Source organism: Mesoplodon densirostris, chromosome 18, assembly GCF_025265405.1.
Source record: "Mesoplodon densirostris isolate mMesDen1 chromosome 18, mMesDen1 primary haplotype, whole genome shotgun sequence".
NCBI classification, from domain to species: Eukaryota; Metazoa; Chordata; class Mammalia; order Artiodactyla; family Ziphiidae; genus Mesoplodon; species Mesoplodon densirostris.
This window is the reverse complement of record NC_082678.1, coordinates 36,362,096-36,380,510: the sequence shown is the minus strand read 5'-3', so window position 1 is coordinate 36,380,510 and position 18,415 is coordinate 36,362,096. Positions and strand designations below refer to the sequence as shown.

At 58.3% G+C, this 18,415-nt stretch overlaps 2 protein-coding genes across 6 annotated transcripts in view; one reads left to right on the top strand and one right to left on the bottom strand.

Moving 5' to 3' along the window:
* The window catches only part of SLC5A10 (solute carrier family 5 member 10), a 54,443-nt gene that overhangs the window by 9,082 nt on the left and 26,946 nt on the right, over window positions 1-18,415 (bottom strand). The window contains exon 10 of one of the 5 annotated variants that reach the window (XM_060080416.1): window positions 1,700-1,708. The exons of the other annotated variants lie outside the window; for them this stretch is intronic. Within the exon in view, the coding sequence (XP_059936399.1) occupies window positions 1,700-1,708 (9 nt within the window). The remainder of the gene's footprint in view (window positions 1-1,699; window positions 1,709-18,415) is intronic. 5 annotated transcript variants of the gene reach the window in all.
* The window catches only part of FAM83G (family with sequence similarity 83 member G), a 28,215-nt gene continuing 16,176 nt past the window's right edge, over window positions 6,377-18,415 (top strand). The window contains exon 1 of the mRNA XM_060080421.1: window positions 6,377-6,898. Within this exon, the coding sequence (XP_059936404.1) occupies window positions 6,377-6,898 (522 nt within the window). The remainder of the gene's footprint in view (window positions 6,899-18,415) is intronic.

Below are 18,415 nucleotides of genomic sequence, written 5' to 3'. Positions count from 1 at the left end.
TCCCTACCCTTGCTCACCTCCTGCTTCACGGCCTGCTGCAAAGGGCTTGCTCTCCGATGGCTTCCACAGCTTGTCCCCACCCCCTAAGGCAGAGTAGCTTCCTCCCAACGGCTCCTAAAGCCCAGGGTTGAATCACAATTGTTTGTTTGCATATTTTACGCCCTCCACCAGACCGGGAGCTCCCCAAGGGCGGACACTGGCTTTGAATCATCTCCTCTCCCAGGTATCACCCTGTCCAGGGCTGGGCCCAAAGGAGGTGCTCTGTGAACAGTTGTGAATAAATGAATGAGTAAACAAGTGAATGGTTGGGAACAAGAGGAAAGGCACAGAAGGAGAGGAGGAAAGGGAGAAAGGACCCCACAAAGAGCTATGGAGGAGTTCAGGCACTGTTTGATCCAGCTGCCCTACCCTACCACCTCCCACCCACAGCTATGCATATGAGAGAACTCAGGAGCAGAAAGGGCATAGCTTTCCTAGGACACGTAGTCAGACCCGGGACAGAGCCTGGGGTCCCACGGTGGGACTCTGGGGCCACTGGGGTTCAGGTGGGGGCAGGTGACAGGTTCTGGGCTTGGACTGGCTGGCTCTGGCACCTGGAGGACTCAGCCCTCCTGGGAGGGACAGGTGATGCGTCACGGCTACATAATGGCTCAAAAAGCCCAAGTCAGGAGATTCTGGCTGAGTTTATTCGGCCTGTTGCAGCCCATTCCAGGCTGCCAGGATGGGGCCTTGCCTCTGGGCACCTCGGGCTTGCCTGCCTAAGCAGCAAGCAAGAACCACCTCTCCTTTGTGACAGCAGCAGAGGTGTTGCCACCTAAACAAAGTCCCCCATCTGTGCCAACTCAGGAGTGAGCAGCCCCAGGCCAGGGGGACCAGCAGACTGGGCAAGGGGCCTGGCCTTGCCTGAGTACCGGATTCCACGGGCCTGGGAGCTCCCCGCTGGGTTCCACCTTGACATCAGCACCCCTACCCAGCCGAGGCCCACGCCAGAAGCCTGAGGGCTGCCTCTCTCCTTCCCCACCACGTCCTCCCTCCCTGCGGCCAATGCCAAGTCCAGCCACTGGGCTTGGGGACCAGGGGAGCTGCACCACCTCCCCCCTCTAACCCACCTCCCCTAAAACCGGGACTCTGCCCACTATCCTCCCTGCTCACAGCCTCCTGTGGCCTCCATCCCCTGCAGGAGGGAGCAAGGGACTCTAACTGTGCACTACAGCCTCTGCCCACTTGGCCACCCTGACCACCACCAAAATTTCACCCTCAACTCCAGGCCTCTGTGTTCGCTGTACCCTCTCCCTGGAACACCCTTCTCAAACCCAGGGAGCTCATACTGATTCCTCCCAGCTCGTTGCGGATGTCTGGGCTCTACAGGCTTTGAGGAAACACCCTCCACGGCACCAATAACTCTGTGACTTGTGTCCTTCCTGCCTCTCGATAGACTGTGACCATGAGGCCCATGCAGGAGCCTGGACTCCAACAGCGCACAGCACAAGCCAATGGGTGTCAGGTTCTGCCTGTGTTTGTTGACTGACTAAATGACCCTCTTCCAAGCTGGTCATTGGACACACCAACCCGAGAGGTAATCAAGGTGCTCCCCACTCCCAAGCAAGCCTGGCTTATCCCTGGGAGCCAGTTCAGATGCTGATATCACAGGAGGGAGCACACAGACCTGGCTCTGAGTCCAGTTCTCCCAATCCCTTACTATGTGATCCTGGGTATTTATTCTCTGGGGCTATTTCTTTCTCTGTAAAACCCTTCTGGGGACATCCATAGGCCAACAAATCAACTTCAATCTAAATTTCATACCTTACACAAAAAAATTAACTCAAAATAGATCACAGATTTAAATGTAAAACTATCAGACTTCTAGGAAAAAAGTAGGAGAATATCTTCAGAACCTAGGGCAAGGTGAAGAGTTTTTAGACTTAACGTCAAAAGCATAATCCCTTAAGTGAGAACTTGATAAAATAGAGCTCATCAAAACTAAAACTAAAGCTTTCCCTGGTGGTCCAGTGGGTAAGACTCCACACCCCCAATGCAGGGGCCCCGGGTTCGATCCCTGGTCGGGGACCTAGATCCCCCACGCATGCCGCAACTAAGAGTTCACACGCTGCAACTGAAAAGTACACATGCTTCAACTAAAAGATCCCGTGTGCTGCAACTAAGACCCAGCACAGCCAAAATATAAATAAATAAATACATATTAAAAAAAAAAACAACTAAAGCTTTTGCTCTGCATAAAACACCTGTGGGAAGGATGAAAAGAAAAGCTGCAGAAACAAATTCAGTAAAGTCGCAGGAAAGAAGATCCATACATAAAACCAGTTGTGTTTCTATACACTAACAATGAACTATCAGAAAAAGGAATTAAGAAAACAATCCCATTTACAGTAGCATAAAAAAGAATAAAATACCTAGGAAAAAATTTAACCCAAGGAGGTGAAAGGTCTGTACACTGAAAACTGTAAGACACTGAAAGAAACTGAAGAAGACACAAAAAAGTGGAAAGATATTCCATGCTCATGGATTAGCAGAATTAATATTGTTAAAACGTCCAAAGTGATCTACAGATTGAGCGCAATCACTATCAAAATACCAATGAGGGCTCCCTGGTGGCACAGTGGTTGACAGTCTGCTTGCTGATGCAGGGGACACAGGTTCATGCCCCGGTCCGGGAGGATCCCACATGCCGCGGAGCGGCTGGGCCCGTGAGCCATGGCCGCTAAGCCTGCGTGTCCGGAGCCTGTGCTCTGCAATGGGAGAGGCCACAGCAGTGAGAGGCCCGCGTACCACAAAAAAAAAAAAAAAAAAAAAAATATATATATATATATATATATATATATATATATACCAATGATATTTTTCACAGAGGTAGCAAAAACCATCCTAAAATGTTTGTATGGAGACATAAAAGATCCTGAGTAGCCATAAAAGATCCGGAACCTTAAGAAAGAAAAACAAAGCTGGAGGCATCACACTCCCTGATTTCAAACCAAATCACAAAGCTATAGTAATCAAAATAGTGTGGTATTGGCACAAAAACAGACACACAGATCAATGGAACAGAATAGAAATAAACCCCTCACATATATGGTCAACTGATTTACGACAAAGGAGCCAAGAATCTACAATGGGGAAAGGACAGTCTCTGCAATAAATGGGTGTTGGGAAAACTGGACAGCCACAGGCAAAAGAATGAAACTGGACCCCTATCTCACACCACATGCAGAAATCAACTCAAAATGGCTTAAAGATTTGAAAAAAGACCAGGAACTGTGAAACACCTAGAAGAAAACATAGGTGGTAGCTCCTTGACATCAGTCTTGGCAATGATTCTTTTGGATTTGACACTAAACAAAACAAACAAGTAAAAAACCCACAAACAGACCCCAGAAATCTGATTTAAAGATGGACAGAGGAACTGAACAGACATTTTTCCAAAGGAGACGTACAAATGGCCAACAGATACATGAAAAATACTTGTACAGCATTGCTAATCATCAGGGAAATCATCACACCTGCAATAGCAGCTATTATCAAAAAGACAAGAGATAACAAGAGTTGGCCAGGATGTGAAGAAAAGGGAACAACACTTGTACATTGTTGGTGGAAGTGTAAATGGGTGCAGCTACTATGGAAACAGCATGGAGGTTCCTTAAAAAATTATAAATAGAACTACCATATGATCCAGCAATCCCACATCTAGGTTACATATTTTAAGGAAATGAAATCGCCACTTCAAAGAGACATCTGCACTCCTGATCACTGCAGCATTATTCACTATAGCCAAGATATGGAAACAATCTAAGTGTCCTTCAGTACTTATAATAAACGGATAAAGAAACTGTGACGTTTATATATATAAGAAAATATTATTCAGCCATGAGAAGGAAAGACATCCTGCTATTTGCAACAACGTGGATGGACCTCGAGGGTGTTATGCTAAGTGAAATAAATCAGAGAAAGATAAATACTGTATGATATCCCTTATATGTGGAAGCTAAAAATGCCAAACTCATAGAAACAGAGACTAGAATACCATGGAGTACCAGGCAGCAAAAGAAAGGAACACAGCCATACACACCAACCTGGATGAATCACCAGAGAACAGATTGGTGGCGGCCAGGGTTAGGGATGGAGGTGTGGGTTTGGCTGTAGAGGGACAGCTCTGCATCTTGATTGTGATAGTGGTTACACAAACGTACACATGGGATAAAGTTGCACACATCTACACACATGCACATAAACGAGCACACGTGAACTGGTGAAATCTGAACGAGGTTTCTGGCTGTGGTATTACTGCACTATCGTTGTGCAAGATGACACCATTGGGGGAAACTGGGTGAAGGGTGCATGCAAGCTCTCTGTTGGGTTTTTTTAACAGCTTCCTGTGAATCTATAATTATGGGCAGGTAGCTGGAGGGCTGGAGGCCCTTCAGCCCTGAGAGCCAGGACTCCCTTCATGAGCCCCAGGGCCTCTGTGCAGGGGAAGAAAAAAAGGAGCAGCTGAGGCCACAGAAGGTCTTGTCTGGATCCCCAGTGGCAGAGGCTGTAAGTCAGGCTTCAGGACTCCCAGGGCAGTGCTCAGCCCTGGGACCACCTTCCTCCCGCTTCTGACCACGTGCAGGGGCGGGGGCGGGGGGATGCAGGTGTGTGTGCATGTACCTGGGAGGTGCTGGGGGCACTTGAAGGGGCACTATGTTCAGACACAGCGTGAAGCCCCCAGGCCAGGGTGGAGTGCAGGACTAGAGGGGTCAGCGATGGGGACCACAGGCATGCTGGGGCTGGGACACTGCATCACTGCTCGGGGCAGCAGACCCAGGGAAGACGCTGACAGGCAGATGGATGGTGGTGAGGGCCCTGAGGGAGGGGGGTTCATGGGCCCAGGCCCAGTGACATGAACAGCTGGCCCTCAGCAGCAAGAGCAGTGTCCTCGGGGCCCCAATCCCAGCTGAGCACAAAGCAGCCCCATGCAGGGCAGGCGAGGTGACAGTGGTGGCAGGGCTGGGCCAGGTGCCTGGCTGACTGCCCGTGGCAGCGGGATGCGGGCCGCTGTCAGGCCAGGTTTCGTGGGCTTTGCTGTCCCCACCCTGGCAGCCTGCTTTCAGATGTGGTCCCCACACGCCCCCAGAACCGGGGTCCCAAGCCCCAGGACGCAGGGCAGAGGGCTGGGCCTGACCGCAGCCCACAGCTGCCCTCCGAGGCCCTCCCTGCCCCCGGGCTCATCATGCAGGACCAGTCCTGGGTGGGCGGGGCTCCCAGAAGGGAGCGGGGCTGGGACCTAGAACTGGGTACCTGCTCTATCCACACCAGGCTCTTTGCAGGCTCCAGAGGTCGGGTCAGACCTGCCCCACCTCTGCCTTGGTGGCTCCCAGCCTGGTCCTGATCCTACTTCCACAACTGGACAGCTGAGCATGGACTTCCGTCCCACCTGGGAAACTGGACACAGTTAGGGTGGGACCAGGGTTACCTACAGGCTGGGGGCTGGGTGTGCTAAGGCTGTTGACTTGCTGTGTGTCCTCAGGAAGAACACTGCCCCTCTCTGGGCTGCAATGTTCCAGGAGCTCTTGGACTTCGGTCCCTGAGCCGTTCAGAATTCGGCTACCTGGGGCTGGTGGCGGCGGAGGAGACAGACACACACCGCCCGACGTCTGTGTCCGTCGCGGGTAGAGGTGAATCGATTTCCGGCTCCGCCCCCGGTCGCACGTCACCGCAGGTGGCGGCAGCGGGGTGGGCGAGGCGGCACTGAGTCACAGGCCGCCTGTGCACCCGCTCCGCCCGCGCGGCCCGGTAAGCGAGACCTGGCCCGTGCCCCCGAGCCCGGGCCCCCCGGCGACCCGCCCGCCCGCGCGCTGCCCCGAGCCTCCTCCGCGCAGGCCCCTCGGGCTGCCGATCGCGGCGCCGGGGTCTTTCGAGACCCCATCCCATCCCGGAAGCCCTCGGGATGCGGGGCGCCGCCGAGCAGGGTCAGAGGTCGTCAGAGAGCGGACTCCGGCCTGTCCCTCTAGGAAACTTCTGGGGAGTCCCCTGCCTGGCCTAGTTCCCCCCAGAGGTCGCCCAGGACCTCTGGCAGCTCCAGAAATCCTCTGGGATGCTGGCCCCCGTCCGCTGCAGGTACCGGCACCCGGGGCGGGAGGCGTGCCGCCCACACCACTCCCCCGCCGGCCCCTCCTCCGCGCGGCCGCCCCTCCCCGGCCCCGCCTGCGCTCTGACCCGACCCTGCGACCCGCCCCTCCCGTAGGCTCCCGGGGGCAGAGGATCGGCGGCGGCGGCGGCGGCGGCGGCGGCGGCGGGAGGCCCCAGAACGCGCTGCGCGAGGCCTGCGACCGGGCTCCCGACCTCCTGAGCGTGCGTCCAGCCCGCGGCAGAGGCGCCCGCCATGGCCTTCTCCCAGGTGCAGTGCTTGGACGACAGCCACGTCAACTGGCGCTCCAGCGAGGCCAAACCCGAGTTCTTCTACAGCGAGGAGCAGCGGCTGGCGCTGGAGGCCCTGGTGGCCCGCGGCCCCGACGCCTTCTATGAGGTGCTGAAGCGGGAGAACATCCGCGACTTCCTCTCGGAACTGGAGCTCAGGCGCATCGTAGAGACCATTGAGGTGTATGACCCCGGCTCCGAGGACCCCCGGGCCAGCGGCCAGCCCCGGGGGCCCGAGGACGGCGGGCTCGGTGACGGCGAGGAGGGCAGCGGGGAAGGGGGGCCCCGCACCGAGGCCGAGCCGCTGCCCTCGCTGGAGTACTGGCCCCAGAAGTCCGACCGCTCCATCCCGCAGCTGGACCTGGGCTGGCCGGACACCATCGCCTACCGGGGTGTGACCCGGGCCAGCGTCTACATGCAGCCCCCCATCGACGGGCAGGCCCACATCAAGGAGGTGGTGCGCAAGATGGTCAGCCAGGCCCAGAAGGTGAGCCAGCGCGAGTCCCCGGAGAGGAGGCGGCCCAGCGGGCCTGACCCGCCCAGCCTCTCCGGCGCCGAGCACACTCTCACCCAGAGCCCTGCCTGCTCTCTTGGCTGCCTCCCCTCCTGCCTTCACGGGGCTCCTTGGTTTCTTTGCAGAGGGGTAGGGCCCCTGGGTCCTCTGGCAGGTGACAGCGGCCGCCCCATCTCAAAGGGCCTTTGTGCATTGCTGGGGGGTGTTGCTGACTTCCCCAGACCTGGGGAGCAGGTTCCCCAGAAGAAGGTGCTGCGATGGGGTGGGGCAGAGAGGATCACGCGGCTTTCTCTCACTGCCCCTCGGGATGGCTCTGATTCACACCTGAGAAGCAGGAGGCTCCCAGGCACACACGCCCACATGCCGGGAGCTTTCTGGCGATGCTTTTGTGGGGTGGCGGAGAGAGGCTGGGGCGGGAGGTAGGCATGGAGACTGAGAGGTAGCCTGTCTGAGGCTGGCTTGGAGATCCAAGTTCAAGCGTGCCTGCTTCCTGGCCGCGCTGGGTGACCCTCCCTGAGCCTCTCGGTGAGCTTTGCAATGGTAGAACCTTTCCAGGCTGGGATGTGAGGGATGGCGATGGTGCGGACCTCAGGGGTGGGAGCGGAGCGAGTCCAGATGAGGGTTGTTTGCCTGGACTGGAGGAACCTCAAGCGTTGTCCGGACCTCCCCTGGAGCGACCCCTGCCGAGCTGTGCAGTGTGCCGGCGTGGGTTGCCATTCATCTGGCACACTGACACGCATTCTGAGAAGGGGTCTCGCCACTGGCAGACAGCCAGGCCTTGGCTGGTGAGCGGGTGCTTCTTCATGCTTCCGTGGTTTCAAAGCATATTCTGAGATGACTGATAAGGCCTGCCTCGTGAGCTGTGTTGAGGAGGATTCTGAAGCCAGGTCTGGGCTCAGGAGAGAGCAGTGAGTGCTCAGCAGTTCTGTCCTGGCCTTGGCTTGTGGGACGAGGTATTTCTAGCGGAGTATAACACTTTCAGTCTTCTGGGTCTGCTCAAGACCCAAACAGTGGCTTTGGGGACCGTCCTGGTGGACAGATGGGCCAGGGGAGCTCTTGGACACAGAGAACAGAAGTGGGTGGGAGCTGACAAGGTGGCCATGGCTTAAGTTTCCAGAAAGGTGGAGTCCCTGTCCCCCGAAGGGGCTGGCCGGGTCGGATAGCCTGTGTTGGGGAGCCTGGCCCTTGGCCTGGTCCCAGGCAGGTTTGGGGCTTCGGGTTTCTGGTCTGTAAAATGGAGGTGGCGAGGATGAAAGCTGTGAGGATGGAGTCCGGTGACTGAGTGAGGAAGAGGTGGAGGAAGGCGGGGAGGGGCCTTCACAGTTTTCAGGCTGAATAACCCACACCACTCCTGCTGTGGGGTAGGAGGGTGCTGCTGACGTGGGCGCCTGGCTGGAGGTCATGGGACCCAGTCCCCCGGGAGGGCCTGTTGGGATCCCATTACCCAGCCTCCTTTCCCTTTTTAAAACTGGGGAAATTGAGGCCCTGGGTGGGGACTTGACCTGCTGTGCCTGGGCTCCTCCCCGCCCCCCCATGGCCCTGCTCCCCACCAGGAGGAGGACAGAGGCAGATCCCAGATCCCAGACTGCACGGGAACAGCTGGAGTCTGTTCTCCCCCAGACAGAAAGACAGACAGCCTGGTCCAGTGATGGGGCCAGAAAGGGGAGCCTGGGGCCAGGCCAGGCACCGGGGTCTCCTCCCTACGTCTCTCATCTCTATGGCCGGAGCTGAGACCCAGCCACCCCATGCAGTCCCATGCCCCCCCATAACTTAATATGCTCCCTACAAAAGCCCCCCAAGATTATCGGCATCACCTGTGTAAGGTGACAGCCAGGAGGAAGTCCATCCCAGGTCTGAACCCCGGTCTGTGTGGTCCCAGTTGGTGCTGTCCTGCAGCCCCCAACAGGTGGGACAGGTGGGCACTGCCCCCTGCTTTCATCTCCTAGAGGGAGGCTCACTGATGCCACCCCTGCCCACGCTCAGACATCAGGGAGCCACAGGCCCAACAGGAGGGGCCTCAGAGGCCAAGTGCCTCCTCTCAGACGGGGACCCCAAGGGTGGAGGACGGGGATTTGTTCACATCTGACAGCACTGTGGGGAGCCAGTCCCCTGCTTTCCAGCCTGCATCTTCCCTGCCATGTCCATCCTGGGGCCCATGGCCAGTGTGGGGTGTGTGTGTACGGGCTGCCCTGATCACCGTAGGTGCTGTTTACTGAGTGCCAGGCACTATTTAACCTCGTGTAGTGTCATCTGTTCCATCTTTAAGATGTAGTAACTGAGGCTGCACTGGTTAACCCCTGCCAAGGTCACCTGCTTAGCTCTTGGGTGGAGGGGTGGGGAAGGGACCAGACCCTGTGTTGTCCTCAGACTCTAGGACAGGTCCCCTGCCTGTCCTGCCCTGACCTTGGCAGGATGCAGTGAGAGGCAGGGCAGGGAGGGGCAGCTCATCCAAGCTACCTGCAACCCTCCCATCTCCCCTGCTCTGCTGCTTCCCAGGCTCACAGGGGCCGGGCTGTGACGCTGACGGATGCTGACAGGGCGCTTTGCCTGGGCTGCCCGCCTGTCTGCCGGGAGCTCTCCCTACCTTATCTCTCCCCGTGAATCACCTCTTTTCCCCTCACCCCCGCATCCTCCTCTCACCCCCAGTACCAATGCAGGGACAGTGGCCCCTCTCCCCCACTGGGATGGGGATCCCGCTGTCCAGCTGCCTGGACAAGATGCTGGCCCCCTGCCCACCAGGGCACCTGGGCTGGGACTGGTGATGCTGAGTCAGGGCGGCCCAGCCCACCGCCTCCTAAGCCTGGCCTGTCGTCAGCACAGCGGGCCGACCCTGGGGCAGGGAAGTGACACAGCACACATTCAGCCCGTCCCGCCGGGAGCGGCTGTGTTCCCATAAAGGCTAATGCTGAGTCCCCCCATTTCCCAGGAGATTAGAATGGAACTAATGGGCCACAGTGCCAGGAGCCAGGGGTGCTGGGGTCAGGTCCCTGCTCTGCCTCCTCCGCTGTGTGACCTGGCACAAGCCCCAGTCATCCCATCTGTAAAATGGGTATAGGCATTGAAGCCTCTTAAGGATCCCTTCGGTTCTGACACCCTGCTGCCCTGTCCTTCTGGACTCCTCTGGGATAAAGACCAGTGGGTCCAGGGTCTAACTCCACCGGCTGGGTGGCCCTGAGCAGGCCCCAAAGATGGAAGGTCATCTGCTTGCCCCTCCCCCAGCCCCCGGGAGCCAGTGATTTATCCGGGGAAACACCTGCTGTGGGGTTCCAACTGCATACCAGAGGCCGGGCCTGTAGCATCACGCCTAGGCTGCTGCAGCCTCTGCAAGCGAGGGGTGAGGCTGCACTGGGCTGGGCTGGGACTGGGGAGGGCCTGCCTCGGCCACAAAAGGGGGTAGACGCCCTAGCAAGTTGTTCATCCAGGAGATGCTAAGCACCCTCCCCCCCAGGACCCCTTCACCAGGGACCCCAGGGGCAGGGGTGGATCGTGTGCGCGTGAGGAAACTGGGGGAGCACGAAGGAGAGTGAGTGGTGAAGTCTGGACCAGAACCCGGATCTCGTGCCTGCCAGGCCAGGGGCATTAAGTTTCTTGCCCAGGGCCACACAGCAGGAAGGGACTGGAACCAGGTTCCACAATGCCCAACTGACCCCACGTCTCTCCTGTCAGGCCCCTGCCTTCCCACACTGCAGTCCTGGCTCACGGCTTGGCCCCAGGAGAATAAAAGAGCTTAATGAGGCATTTATCAAATACCAGCTGTACATCAGGTGCTGAGCGGGCACTTTATCTGCCTGGATACTCCCAGCTCCATGGTGTTAGGTATCGTCCCTTCCATGCAGATGAGGAAACTGAGGCTTAGAGGGGCTCACAGAGGGCAAATAACCTGTCACCGAGCCGATCACTGGAGGAGCTGGCCCAGAGCCCAGCTCTGAGGTCAATAAGCTCCCGTTTCTCTGGAGAAGCAGCGTCTTGGATGTTCTTGCTGAGCCCTGCCCCTCTTGGGAGCCGTGGAGCCTTGCTGCGGGCCCCCAGCTTGACTCAGGGCAGTAAAAGCATTTTCACGAGGCTTCTAGACTCTGGGCTCCGGCAGGGGCAGAAGCCTGACCACACCAAGGCCTGGTGAGCACAGGGTGATGGGGAGCCAAGGCCCCTGGGACCAGGAGGGGAGCTCTTGCTGTCCCCAAGCAGGCGGTACCAGCACAGCCTCGACGCCCTGAGAGGCCCCAGGGGCAGCCCAGTGGACTGTTCCCAGGGACACCCTGGAGCCCAGAGGGGCAGCGCCCGCCCAGCCTCATGCAGTGGGTCTGGGGAGCACTTCCCAGCCCGGGGCCCCACCTGCCAGGTGGCAAACCATCTGATAACGTAATCCCAGGGGTCGGCTCCCGTCCTCTCCAAAGGCTTCCTAGCAGCAGTGTTTGCATCTTAATTGAGTCTGGGGAGTCAGGAGCGGCTCTGCCAGCAAGGAGGGCTGGCACCTCTGGGCTGGGTGCACGCCAGGCTACTGGGGCACCCAGGCAGTAGCCCCACCCCGGCCGGCACTGCCCTCCCTCCCACGACCCCGGGAGGCAGGGCCTGTCGTCACACTCATGTCATGGATGATGATACCGAGGTTCAAAGTGGGCCAGGGCCTGCTGAAGGTCACACCAGAGTCTTGGGTGGCAGGTCTAGACTGAGCTCCTGGTCTCCTTGGTCCGGCAGGCTCGCCCTGCAGCCGAGGGTCCTCCCCCTGGACCAGCAGAGGCGGGCAGTCCTCTCAGAGGCCCCTGGTTTGCCCGGCCCCTTGCCGCATGACCTTGGGCCTCACGTTCTTCTTTTGTAAAATAGGGATTGGGCACTTGTCTTAATTCAGGCAGTAACAGTCATGAGGATGCTCAGCGCGGGGCAGGACTGCGCCCTATTGGGACCACGCCCCACGTCCAGGCAGGCCCAGCCGGTGGGCCGCACCAGCCTTCTTCATGAGGCCCCAGTGACCCCCAGGCTCACGCCCTTCCCAGATTAAATGCCACGTGGGGCTGTGGGGGGAAGACAGTCTTTCGTATCACAGGACCCCGGCCTGAGCCCCAGCCACGTTGCCCAAGTTAACCACTCCGCCTCTGACCTTCCGTCCTTTCCTCAGTGCCATGTGATGCCAACACCTGCCCCAAAGTTGCGGCGAGATTTACGTGGAAAAAAAGCGTGGTAGGGGCTTCCCTGGTGGCGCAGTGGTTGAGAGTCCGCCTGCCGATGCAGGGGACGCGGGTTCGTGCCCCGGTCCGGGAGGATCCCACATGCCGCGGAGCGGCTGAGCCTGTGAGCCATGGCCGCTGAGCCTGCGCGTCCGGAGCCTTTGCTCCACAACGGGAGAGGCCACAACAGTGAGAGGCCCTCGTACAGCAAAAAAAAAAAAAAAAAAAAAAAAAGCGTGGTGTCTGGCACGGATTCAGTTCTTTTCCCTCTGTCCCCATCCATAGCCCCGTCCTGACAGCCTCTCCCTGGGAGTAGTCTGGCTGGAGAAGTGGTGAGCCCCCCATCCTGGAGGGGTTCAAGCAGGGGCTCAGGAGTACGCAGCAGAGAGCACATGGGGCTCCAATGACCCAGGAGCCTCTGCCCTGCCGGGCTGGCTCTGTGACCTCAGGCAGGTCCTCTCCAGGCCAGTCCCTCGGGGGTTAGGATGCTCCATGACCCCACAGCATCTGTTGCTCTTGGATCCTGGAGAGGCTGAGCTTTTAAACATCTTCGAATTTGTGATTCTGCGATTTTCCAGTTTGAAAATCCTTGGCTTGTGCCATCCTCTGAGACTGTGGGGTGGTCTGGATCCTGCACCTGGAAGCTTGGAGGACCCCGAGGCCCCTGGGGGCTGGCAGGAAGGGGCTTCTCCTCTTGTCTCATCCGCCGGGCACAGTCCTGGTCAGCTGACCCCATGCTCTGCGGCCTCTGGTCTCTGCAGCATTCCTGAGCTGTGGTGAGGAGGCTGACTTATCTGGGGAAGGCCAGAGACTCCGGGAAGGGCCAACGCCACTGGGCTGGGTGGGACCCGCTTGCCCCCTTCCCGCTGCAGCTCCTTTATCCTTTAATTGGCCTTAATGAGGCTTCTGTCTTAGTGCAGAGGGAAGGTGCCAGAGCTGATAACTGTCAGAGGGGTGGAACTACAGGTCTTCCAATCTAACTCCCCCGTGACTGAGGAGAAGGCAGGTGCTTTGCCACAGACCCTGCCGCCAGTAAGGTGGGGCAGAGCCCCAGGCACTGACTCTCCGGGCAGTGCTGATGGCCAGGGCTTAGTTTCAGGACCCAGTGGGAGGGCTCTGGGAGGGGTGGGTGGAGTCACAGCTAGAACCTCCTCCGAGAGAGGAGCCCAGGAACAGGAAGCCTCTGCCACCAGCGGATTGTGTGGCTCTGGGACGGTGACCACCACCCCCCACCCCAGAAAAGGGACAGCTGTACCAGTGTCAGCAAGCTGGTCCTGGCTTGGGTCGGCATTGTTACCGCGTACACAGACTCCCTCCCTGTCTACCCAGGAGGCTGGGGCTCCCAGGAGGCCTCCTCCCCAGGCCTTTCAGGTCCTGCTAGCACCAGGGTGGGGTGGGGAGTGGGGCCATGTCTCAATGTGGGAAACTGAGGCACAGCAGCCAGGTCTGCCCAGCTCTGCTGCTGGAGGAGGGGGCTGGGGGCAGGAGGGGTGCTCTCCCTGTCTCCGCTCCACACGCCAGTGAGCGAGGGGCAGCCCGAGCCTCGCTGCACCCTGGGGGCACGTGCAGCCCCTGGGGCCTCAGCCCCTCTGTCTGTGCAGGGGTGGTGACAACTCCAGTGCAGGTCGGCCTGTGTAAATTCTGTCAGCATTTGTGTCCCTGAGGAAATCCTTATTTTCGTCTTGTTTTGAAAGCTATTTTCACTGGGTAGGGAATTCTGGGTTAATCATTTCTCCGTTTAGTTGCTCCGGTGTCCTCTGGCTTGTGTTGATTCTGAGACATCTGCTTATCTTTGTTCTTCAGTATTCGATGATCTTTTCCCTTCTGGCTGCTTTTAAGGTTTTCTCTTTGTCACTGATTTTAAGTGATGTGATTATGATGTGCTGTGGTCTGTTTTCTTCACGTCTCCTCTGCTTGGAATTCATCGAACGTCCTTGACTTGCGGATGAATGGTTTCCATCAAATGTGGAAATGTTACGGCTTTTTTTTTTTTTTTTTTTTTTTGCGGTACGCGGGCCTCTCACTGTTGTGGCCTCTCCCGTTGCGGAGCACAGGCTCCAGATGCGCAGGCTCAGTGGCCATGGCTCACGGGCCCAGCTGCTCCGCGGCATGTGGGATCTTCCTGGACCGGGGCACGAACCCGTGTCCCCTGCATCGGCAGGCGGACTCTCAACCACTGTGCCACCAGGGAAGCCCTATGGCCATTTTCTTCAAATGCTTTTCTGTCCCCTCTCCCCCACCCTCTGCCTCGGGACCTTCTGAGACTCCAGTTACACATACTCTAGACCTGTGAAGTTGACCCAAGTTCACTGATGCTCTGGTCTTGGTTGTTCAGTCTTTTTTTCTCTGTGTGTCATTTTGGATCATTTCTACTGATAGGTCTTCAGGATCACTAATCTTTTCTTCTATAGTGTCTAATGTGCTATTAATCCCATCCAATGTATTTGTCATCTTAAATGCTGAATTGTTTCACTTCTTGAGTTTCAATTTGGTGTTTGTTTTAAAAAATTTTCCATGTCTCTAAGTAACTTTTTGAACATATAGAATACAGTTATAACTCTTTACCCTTCTTTGTCTGCCAGTTCTAACATCTGTATCCATTCTGGGTCCACTTTGCTAGAGTTTTTTCCTCATGTGGATCATTGTTTTCCTGTTTCTTTGTGTGTCTGGTAATTTTTGATTGGATGCCAGATGTGATGAAAATTTTATGTTGTGGGAGTTTTGTTTTTTCCTTTAAACATTTTGGAGCTTTGTTCTGGGATGCAGTTCTTGGAAACAATGTAACACTTTTGAGGCTTGCTGTTAAGCTTTTTTTTTTTTTTTTTTTTTTTTGCAGTACATGGGCCTCTCACTGTTGTGGCCTCTCCCATTGCAGAGCACAGGCTCCAGACATGCAGGCTCAGCGGCATGGTTCACAGGCCCAGCCGCTCCGCAGCATGTGGGATCTTCCCAGACTGGGGCACGAACCTGTGTCCCCTGCATCGGCAGGCGGACTCTCAACCACTGCGCCACCAGGGAAGCCCTGTTAAGCTTTATTAGGTGGGACCAAAGCATATTTGGTCCAGGGTAGGAGTTGGCAAACTATGGACCAAATCTGGCCTATGCCTGCTTTTGTAAATAATGGAACAGAGGTGTATACAGTTTATTAGTGGTCTGTGGCTGTTTTCAGAGTTGAGAGGTGTGTCAGAGACAAGTGGCCTGCAAAGCCTGAGACATTTGCTATATGACCTTTATAGAAAAAGCTCACTGTTCCCTGGTCCAGGGCCTGTTTGCCCACCATGTAGGTCGTATCCTTCTGAGGATCCTCCTGTGTGCCCTGAGTGTTAGAGGGGCCTGCGCTCTGACTGTGGGGACGTAAATGACTCCTGGTCCTGTGTGAGCACTGGCCATTGTTCCAGCTGCTCCTTTCCAGCGGGCCTGTCCCAGCCTCAGTGGTTTCTTCCTGTTTACGTGCTGCTCGGTCTCCAGCTGAAGCCTCAAGAGGCAGCTCCGTAGAGGTCTCTGGCCTTTACTCTGTGCAGCCCTTTCTTCTCCTCTGTCCTGAAAATTCTGGCTGCCAGGCTCTGAGAAAACTTCATCTCCTCAACTCAGGGAGCCCACTCGGCCGTGGCCTGGAGGTGGCTGGGGCGGTCCTACAGCTGACCTCGCTCGTCTCCCTTCTGCCAGGGGTCATTGCACTTGCTGTGCTGCCTGTTGTCCGTGGCTTCATAGATTCTGCCTGGTGTTTATTGCTAAGGCAGGTGGGTAAGTGTAGGCTCCGTTATTCCGTCGTGGCTGGCAGTGGAATCCCAGGTCTTGAAGGCACTGTCCCCACCTTAGGATAGCGTGCAGCATGCCCAATGTGTTCCTGGGCGTCACTGTCCCCCAGCTGGCACAGAGGGAAGCAGGAGACTCTGAGGTGATGACCCTCGGCCTGTCCACCCCGAGGGCACTGTGGGTCAGTGAGGAGGCAGGAAAGCCACCGCTGCCGTCTGCTGAGCGCGGCTCCCGGTCCCGAGCGGCTTCCCAGGAGGACAGTCTGGAGCCCATGCTGCCACCGTCCTGTGTCCATCTGAGCCTTAGGGTCAGACAGACCCAGAGATGCAGACCCACTTCCTGCTTTTCCAGGTAGTGAAAGTGGCCCAGTGCGTGCCAGGGACTTGCCTGCTGTGCGCTGTGTCTGCAATGACCTCTGGGCACCAGGGCGGGTGGGGTGTGTCTCTCTCCCCTTCCGCTGGGAAGCACTGTGAGGGGAGAGACCCCAGCCGGCTCCCTCTGGGCCTCCTGCAGGCATCTCCATGGCCTTGGAGGGTGGGGCAGGCAGGACAGGTACAGAGTGAAACTGCCCACGCCGACCTGGGTCTCAGGGTCCGGGCCTTGGGGAGACAATATGCCACTCGGTGGGTTGCTGCCGTTTCTCCAGAAACACAGACGTGGCACTTGCTCGTGGCAGCATTTGAGATTTGAGTCAGGGTTTGGAGGATGGGAAGGAGTTACTGGCTTGGAGGAGGAGAGGGAGGCGCCCGGCCAGGAGGACTGTGTGTGCGGCTGAGGCGGGGTGTGGGGTGTGTAGGGAGGGGCCGTAGGGTCAGAGCCCCTGTGGGGTCAGGGCCACCGGGGAGAGATGCTGCTGCAGATGCTGGGCCCGTGGCCAGCGGTCTTCCAGCTGCGTGCAGACCCCTGGCCACCTCACCCCTGTGCCTCGTCCCCCAGCCCTGCTCTACCCACTGGTCCTGTGAGTATGCCTCTGATCCAAGATGGATTCTGTGGTCCTGGGGGAGGGTTGCCTCTAAAGCCGCTGCAGGGGCGCCGGAAGCCTCAGGCTGAGCGTCAGCCTGGCGAGGCAGGAGCCCCGGGTTGGTGGTGCAGAGGGAGGTGGGGCGTGGTGGTCAGAACTGCCTCTCCCAGACCCCTAGACACAGCCAGGTGCTCCAGCCGGCCCAGACAGGCTGTGCGGGGCACCCGGGTAGGACACACGGACTCAGGGCTCCCTTGGCAGGGACAGCCTTGGGTATCACGTCAACCTTCCTCCCCAGTTCACAGATGAGGAAACCGAGACCCAGAGAGGATGCAGCTCACCCAAAGCCAGACCCCAGCCTGGACCCCAGAGCTCCAACTCTGTCCTTGCCTGGGCCCCGGGGAGGTTGGGGGCGCCCACTCCGGCGCCCCTGACCCCTCCACCAGCACCAGCAGCAGGTGTTACAGGGCTTCAGGCTGTGTCTGCTGGGGCGGCAGCCACAGGTGGGGGGTTGCTGCCCCATGCGCTGGAGCCCCCCAGGAAGCACCTGGGTGATGGACGTGCTCGTGGCGGGGCATCACCATGAGTCCATCACCTCACGGTCCATCACCTGGGGCCGGTCCCCTCCCCTCTCTGTGCCAGCGTCTGCATCTCTCACAGGGTGGTGTGTCCACCATCCCAAGGAGATTTGGGGGATTCTGGAACCGTCAGCGGGTGGACTGGTGGGAGGACGCGAGGAGGCCCCAGAGCAGCCCCGGCTGCACAGAGCGAGGCGGGGGTTCGGGACCCACGCAGGAGGCAGGGTGGAGAGGCCGTGGAGCTGTTGGTGGTGGCGGGGGAGGGAAAGGGAGGTGTGGGCGCTGGTGGAGGGGCACATTTTGAGGGCCTGCCCATCCAGCACACCCCCGAGAGACACACGGGGAGGCCTTTGGATCTGAGGCATGTAGAGCTCAGTGCCGACGCCAGTCCCTGCCTGGGCCCCTCTGCTCCGGCGCCACCCGGCCCCGCGCTGTCGGCCCCCTCCCGGCACGGCCGCCCTCCCATAGCCCCCCCACCCTGCTGCTCTGTGCGGTGAGAACCAGGAGGGTTGTCGAGGGTGTGCGGCCTCTCCTGGTTCTGTGGCTGCACCTCTGAGAGGGCTTTCACGTCAGTCACGCACAGGGACCACTGGACTCCCTCCTTCCCTCGGGAATTGGGCTGGGGGGCTGGTGCTGTGACGCCGGGCCTGGAGTTCGGGACACACACCTGCCTGCCGTCCCGCCCCTGGGAACCGGGCACTCGGTCCGGGCGCTCACAGGGACAGAGCTGGTTCCTGCGGTGACGAGGAGCGAGCCTCAGGCTGCCCGCCTCTTGCCCGGTGCGGTCTCCTGACCCACACGGGGTGGGGACATCCCCAGATGCCAGCCTCCCTGCCGTCTTTCCCGTAGTCTTGGCCCTGGCCTTGCCCAGGGCCTCCGCGGGATACGTGTGGGCTTGCGTTGTCCTCCGGGCGGGACTAGTGTCTTTGTGCTCAAGCTGCAGATGTGTGAGCTGGACAGACCACAGGAGCGGGCCAGGCGGACACCCTATTTGGCAGATGGGGAAAGTGAGGGTCTAGGAGGGGCTGTGGCT